This window comes from Carlito syrichta, unplaced genomic scaffold (genome assembly GCF_000164805.1).
Source record: "Carlito syrichta isolate Samal-C Ts95f unplaced genomic scaffold, Tarsius_syrichta-2.0.1 Scaffold308800, whole genome shotgun sequence".
Classification (NCBI taxonomy): Eukaryota; Metazoa; Chordata; class Mammalia; order Primates; family Tarsiidae; genus Carlito; species Carlito syrichta.
In genome coordinates, this window is record NW_007252896.1 from 948,392 (window position 1) to 955,959 (window position 7,568).

At 41.4% G+C, this 7,568-nt stretch overlaps 1 protein-coding gene across 1 annotated transcript in view; it reads right to left on the minus strand.

The window, feature by feature from the left end:
* HSD17B12 (hydroxysteroid 17-beta dehydrogenase 12) overlaps positions 1–7,568 on the minus strand; it is a 176,906-nt gene that overhangs the window by 111,306 nt on the left and 58,032 nt on the right. The window contains exon 4 of the mRNA XM_008065727.2: positions 5,044–5,069. Within this exon, the coding sequence (XP_008063918.2) occupies positions 5,044–5,069 (26 nt within the window). The remainder of the gene's footprint in view (positions 1–5,043; positions 5,070–7,568) is intronic.

A 7,568-nucleotide genomic window follows, 5' to 3' on the forward strand; every position in this document is an offset into this window, starting at 1 on the left:
ACTCACCTCAGCCTCCCAAAGGCACGGGATTACAGGCTGAGCCACCGAGCCCGGCTAACCCACAACTCTTAAATTGAAAAAAAAAAAATTAATCACAATACCATTACTACCTTCCTGAAATTATAAAAAATAGTCTCGATACAAATATCTAATCCTATACATTTTCCCAAATGTTTCAAAAAACTTAACAATTTGTTTATCAAATCTCTTTTAACATATAGGTTCAATTTACCCACTTACTTACCTATCTACATCTAAATCTCTCTTCCTTTCCAGTACCCCCTCTCAATTATCTTTAGAAGATATTAGGTCAAATGTTTGTGCTTTTTCAGCCTGGCACTTCCTGATTGCATTTCCTGAAACCATTTAACATGTTTCTCTGCCCCATAGTGGATGGATAAGGATACTTGATGAAATTCAGGCTTGACACTTTTGGTAGTATTTCATAAGTGATCCTGCATTAGGAAGCATGTCAGGTTATCTTTCTTTGTGTTATTTTAGCAGTCATTGATGATTACCACGGAGACCCATTATTTCACTGGGGGTTGCAAAATGGTGGTATCTGAAATCAGTCATTCATCTTCATCTGTTAGCTGGAATATCTCCATAGGGAATTAGTTGATTTCCATGATATATAGCTTACATAGGAACAAAGATAAATGTTTGATTTTATTCATCTTTATTTATCAGTTTCCAAAAGAGGTTGGTTCTCTGACATCTTCCAAAGGTAACCCGCCGGGCTCGGTGGCTCAGCCTGTCATCCTGCGCCTTTGGGAGGCTGAGGTGACTGGATTGCCTGAGCCCGCGGGTTCGAGACCCGCCTGGGCAGCGAGACCTCATCTCTACAATAAATCAAAATGAGCCGGGCATGGTAACGCGCGCCTGTAATTTCGGCTACTCGGAAGGCTGAGGCGGAAAGATCGCCGGAGCCCAGCAGGTGAGGCTGCGGTGGCCGGGATCAGCCACTGCACTCCAGTCTGGGCGACAGAGTGAGACTCCAACTCAAAAACCAAACAAACAAAAAAACAAAGGTAACCCATGTGTTTTTATTATGGTTTTATCTGTAAGAAACATTATTAACCCATAAATTTCAACATTTGTGATAGAACCTAACTATATGAAATTGAGCATGTTAAAGTTTGTTCAATCTCATAATCAATTCAATTTTGCTTTTCTGTAACTTTTCATCTCCTGACTTTTTTCAGAATCCAAATTTTATATCATAAGAATCCAAATTTTATATCATGTTAATGTTACTTATTCACTACTGTTTCACATGTTATGGGAAAACATATTCTAATTATTCCAATTTACTCCTCCTCCTTCTCTGTGATAACCTTTTCTCCTCTCTCCAAAAAGAACAAAATGGGAGGTATCACACTTTCAGATTTTAAACTTTACTACAAGGCTACAGTAACCAAAACAGCTTAGTACTGGTACAAGAATAGACGCATAGACCAATGGAACAGGACAGAGACTATGGAAGCAAAAACTCGATCTCTCAACCAACTCACCTTTGACAAAGCCACAGCTACTGGGGAAAAGAGACCATATTTAGCAAACGGTGTTGGGAAAACTGGCTGATCACATGCAGAAGAATGAAACAGGACCCCTACGTATCGTCATATAAAATAAATGAACTCTAAATGGATCAAAGACCTAAACGTAAAACCTCAAACTATAAGAATAGTAAAAGAAAACGCAGAAAACACTCTTATGCACACTGGAGCAGGCAACCAATTCTTGATCAAATCCCCAAAAATGAATACCATAAAAGATAAGATAGACAAGTGGGACCTCATCAAACTGAAAAGCTTTTGCGTAGCAAAAGAAACCATCAAGAGAGTGGGGAGCCGGGCTAGGTGGCTCAGCCTGTAATCCCATGCTTTGGGAGGCTGAGGTGAGTGGATTGCCTGAGCCCGTGGGTTCGAGACCCAGCTGGGCAACTTGTCAAGACCTCATCTCTACAATAAATCAAAAAATTTGCCGGGTGTGGTAGCGCGCGTCTGTAGTTCCAGCTACTTGGAAAGGCTGAGACGGAAGGATCGCTGGAGCCCAGCAGGTCAAGGCTGCGGTGGTGGGTAGCGGCCACTGCACTCCAATCTGGGTGACAGAGTAAGACTCCAACTCAAAAAAAAAAAAAAGAAAGAAAGTGGGGAGACAACCCACATAATGGGAAAAAATATTTGCTAATTATGTGTCTGACAAAGGCCCAACATCCAGAATCAAACAAGCTGAAAGAAAGAAAACCCTATCTAAAAGTGGGCAAAGGACGTGAATGGACATCTCTCAAAAGAAGATATATAAGCAGTCATACCTGAAAAAATGCTCAGCCTCACTAACCATCAGAAAAATGCAAATCAAAACCACAATGAGAAAATGCAAAACCACCACCTAACTCCAGTAAGGATGGTTCTCATCGATAAATCAAAAACAATGAATACTGGTGAGGGTGTGGAGAAAAGGGAGTACTTCTACACTGTTGGTGGGAGTTAAACTTCTATGGAAAGCAGTGTGGTAAAAATTACTAAAAGAACTAAAAATTGACCTTCCATTTGACCCAGCAATACCTCTCCTGGGAATATACCCAAAGAAACACAAATGTTGTATAAAACAAACAACCAAAAAAAACCCCACCTGCACATGCAAATTTATAGTTGCACTATTCACAGCAGCAAAAACATGGACCCAACCCCACTGCCCATCAAAAGTGGACTGGAGAGAGAAAATGTGATACACACGCACAATGGAGTATTACACGCCATAAAGAAGAACAAAACCATGAACTTCACAGAAAACTGGATGGAGTTGGAGACCATCATACTTAATCTGTCACGGAAACAAAGAACTGAATACCGTGTGGTCTCACTCATAAGTGGACCCTGAACACAAGTCACATTAGCACAAGGGAGGGAGCAGCAGTCACTGGGCACTGCCAGGGGAGGAAGGGAAGGGGGGGGAACATGTAATAACACAAAGGGTACCTGGTCCTAAACAAGGGGAAGTGAGGGCCAGTTGGAGGCCCAAATTTCACCTGCCTGCCGCCTACTTGTGCAGTTAGCCCTTACTTGTACCCCACATCTCTATAATAAAATAAAATAATTATTATTTTTTAATACAATTTTTAGAAAAGATCCCAGATTCTCCCTCACCTCCTGCCCTCTTCTGCCAAAGCCTTGTGGACGTGCTACCAACGCCTCTATTCCAGATCACTTCATGCAAAAGAAAACTTTCTCTTTTCTAAACTCCCATGGCGTTTAACACATTCTCATGTCTTAAGGCACATTACCATTCTATATTTTGAATTATATTTTGTTACATCTACATATCGGAATTCTTGTATCAGATTCTAGGTTCCCTGCGACATGACACGCACAAGGTAGGTGCTCAGTAGATGTTTGCTGAGTAAATGATGCTCAGTATTTAGTTGGAATTACTAATTGCAAGAACGTAAGACTTAGATTGCTTTCCTGTGAACCCAGTTTCTCAATGTTCTTCACTTTACAAGTACAATATCTTACCCTCTCCTACACTAACACCTGTTAGCCACTGACCGATCTATTTACAAAGCCTTTGATACCGAGATTATTCTGTTTAAGCTTACAACTGTGGAGCAAGCAAACCATATACATATAGTCATGAGCTGTTTAACGACATTTCGGTCAACAATGGACTGCAAATATAGCAGTGCTCACCTCAATAAGATTATACTGAGGCTGGAAAACTCCTATTGCCTAGTGACGTCATAGCTGTCATAACATTATAGTGCAACACATTACTCACGTGTTTATGGTGACGCTGGTATAAACAAACCTTCTGCTCTGCCAGTCGTAGAAAAGCATGCTGCATACCATTATGTACAGTGCATAACACTTGATAATGATGATAATTAATTACACTACGGCTTTATGTATATACTATACTATACCTTTTATTATATTTTGGAGTGATCTCCTACTTATAAAAAACAAGCATGAACTGTAAAACAGCCTCAGGCAGGTCTTCCAGGAGGTATTCTAGAAGAAGGCATCGTTAACATAGGAGATGACAGCTCCATGCATGTTACTGCCCCGAAGATCTTCCAGTGGGCAAGATGTGGAGGTGGAAGACAGCAATATTGGCCTAGGCCAATGTGTGTGTTTGTGTGTCTTAGTTTTTAACAAACAAGCTTAAAAAGTAAAAAAATAAAATAAAAAATTTTAAATATAGAAAAAAGCTCAAGAATAAGGACATAAAGAAAATATTTTTGTACAGCTATACCATGTGTTTGTAGCTAATGTTATTACAAAAGAGTCAAAAAGTTTAAAATTTAAAAGTTTATAATATAAAGTTTCAGTAACCTATGAAGAAGTGATTTTAAAGAAACATATTTTTAATAAGTTTAGTGTAACCTGAGTGTACAGTACTTATACAGTCTACAGTCGTACACAGTAATGTCCTAGGCCTTCACATTCACTCACCACTCACTCACTGGCTCACCCAGAGAAACTTCCAGTCCTGCAAGATCCAGTCACAATATGGGCCTTTTTTTTAATGGTGTCTTTTGTACCACATTTTTACCATACCTTTTTCTACGTTTACATACACAAATACCACTGTGTTATAATGGTCTGCGGTATTCAGTACAGAAACATTCTGTGCAGGTTTCTAGCTAGAAGCAACAGGCAATACCACATAGTCTAGGTGTGGAGTACACCGTGCCATCTGGGTTTCTGTAAATACACTCGTGATGTTTGCACAACGAGGAAACTGCTTAACACGGTTGTCAGCATGCATCCTGTCATTAAGTGAAGCATAACTATACATTTAGTAATGAACTGATGGCAATATCAGATTTCTCAGATTAGGGGCTTAAAATCCCTTAATAAGAATAGGCTCAAGAATTAAACGATGGTAAAGTCACTCAGTATTCTGCCTCTAGAATTTTTTTTAAAACATTTTAATTTTAAAGTTGTGGAGTACAATTCAGAGTTAAGTATAAGTTCATTATGCAGGTACCCTTGTTGATGAGGTGTGTACCCACCTCCCTTGACAGTTTCCCACTACTGCCAATCCCACCTCCTACTCCCCTGGCAGTTTCCCACTACTACCAATCATTTTCTTATAGTATTATGATAATTGTTCAAGGTCCACTTATGAGTAAGAACATGTGATACTCAGTTTTTTGTTTCTGTGATAGATTACTCAGTATTATAGATTATAGCTCGAAGCTGCTGTGAAGTTCATAATTTTGTCCTTTTCTATGGCTGCATAATATTCCATTGTATATGTACCACATTTAAAAAAATCCAGTCCCTGTTTAATGGGCAGCACAGTTGGTTCTATTGTGAACAATGCTGCAATAAACATGCGTGTGCAGGTACCTTTCTCATAGAGTGATGTGAGTTCCTCCGGGAATATTCCCTGTAGGGGGACTGCGGGATCGTATGAAAGGTCGATTTTTAGCTCTTTTAGGAATCACCACACTGTTTTCCACAGAGGTTGTACTAGTTTACACTCCCACCAGTGGTGTAGAAGTGTTCCCTTTTCCCTGCATCCTCTCCAGCATCTGTTGCTTTTGAGTTATTGATGAGAATCTAGAGATTCTGAAGTCTGCCTAATAGATATCTAAATCTTCCTTTTCCAAATTCTCTAGTGTTTGAAGTTTGTAGTGGACACTACTAGTGCATCAGCCAGATTCTCCCTTCCAGCACAGAGGTTCTCATTCAATCCTCTCTTACCAGGAGTGTTATGTGCTGTCAGCTCAGGACTGAGTCTCTTCTAGTAACTGTCCTCAGCCAAAAGGAACTGCCTTGCTACCCTGGGCAGGACATATCTAATGGCTGGTCCACAATCAGGGACAAAATTTGGTCTTCCTTACCTGGTTTAGGCATTTCTTAAGGGGCATCCTGGGTTCAGGGATGCCAGTGGCATCAGACATAACCTGTGCTATGCCTGCATCACAGTTCGACTTTCCCCTCTCCTCAATTCTGCTTCTTTCACTTCGAGAACATCCCCCAAAATACCACACACGTGCACGCGCACACACACACCCCTCAACATTCAAGTCTTTTTCCTGATGAACTTGACCTCTGAAAGAGGTGAACTATTGAGACCTTGCAGTCAAGCTCCCTTCTTTTTTCAATTGATTTTTTATATCAACGTAATATATGTGCAGTTTGAAAAATAGTTATAAAAGGTTTAAACCGAAATACAGCACTACCTTAGCCCATGCTCCTGTGCCCCCCTGTTCCACCTCCACAGCAACTGCTTTTATTGCTTACAGCTATGTTTTCTTGGGTTCTAACCATGTTCTAAATCCTTTGTTCTGTTATCTCCTGATTGATCAACTTTTATATTACTTATTAACTTATTATAGTTGATGAAAACTCCCACTCTCCCTTTCAATTTCCCTATCCTTCCAATGAAGTGATATCACAATGTTCTATCAACAGTCAGTGATTACATTATCGTTAATACTGTAATTCAGTTTCTACCTTAACCACCCAGAGTGAGTGCAGATCCCACACTCCCACACATTAAGGGCACAGTCCTCAACAAGACTGCCCTCCCTTCAGATGCCATCCATGAGTTCAGAGGTCCCCAGTTGATCTGCACTTCTAACTGGCTATAAATTTGGGGATTTCCACAACCCCTCAGGCTTGATAATTCACCAGAGCAACTCAGAGAACTCAGAATAACTTGCAGTCTTACTGTAGGGGACACAAACCAGGACCAACCAAATAAAGAAATACATAGGGTCCCAAATGCAGAATTTCCATGCTCTCTCCTTGTGGAATCAGGGCAAGTCACCTTCCCAGCACATCAATATCTTCACCAACCAGGAAGCTCCACTGAGCTTCCATGCCTAGAGTTTTTATCAGGCTTCATTACAAAGGCATGATCGTTTGCATCACTGGCTACATGACTGAACTCAATCTCTAGTCCTCCTTGCCTCCCCAGAGGTTGAGAGTTTGGCCTGCTATTACATGGCTCAAAGTCCTAACACTCTAACCAAATGGCTAGGTAAGACCAGCCTCATCTTGAAGCCGTCTAGGGTTTCACCATGAGTCATGTCATTTGCAAAAACTATCAGGCCCTACCACAAATGACAAAGACACTCCCATCACTCAAGAAATTCCAAGGGTAAAGAGTTTCCTTCCCAGGAACCAGGGACAAAGGCCAGTCAAATTCTTTATTATAAAACAATTACTAGCCGGGCTTGGTGGCTCAGCCTGTAATCCTGTGCCTTGGGAGGCTGAGGTGAGTGGATTGCCTGAGCCCGCGGGTTCGAGACTTGCCTGGGCAACTTGGCGAGACCTCATCTTTACAATAAAATAAAAAAATTAGCCGGGTGTGGTAGTGCGCGCCTGTAGTTCCAGCTACTTGGAAGGCTGAGGCGGAAGGATCGCCAGAGCCCAGCAGGTCGAGGTTGCGGTGGCCGGGAGCGTGCCACTGCACTCCAATCTGGGCAGAGTGAGACTCCAACTCAAAAAAAAAAAGAAATCAGCCGGGTGTGGTAGCGCATGCCTGTAATTCCGGCTACTCGGAAGGCTGAGGTGGTAGGATTGCTGGAGCCCAGCAGGGGG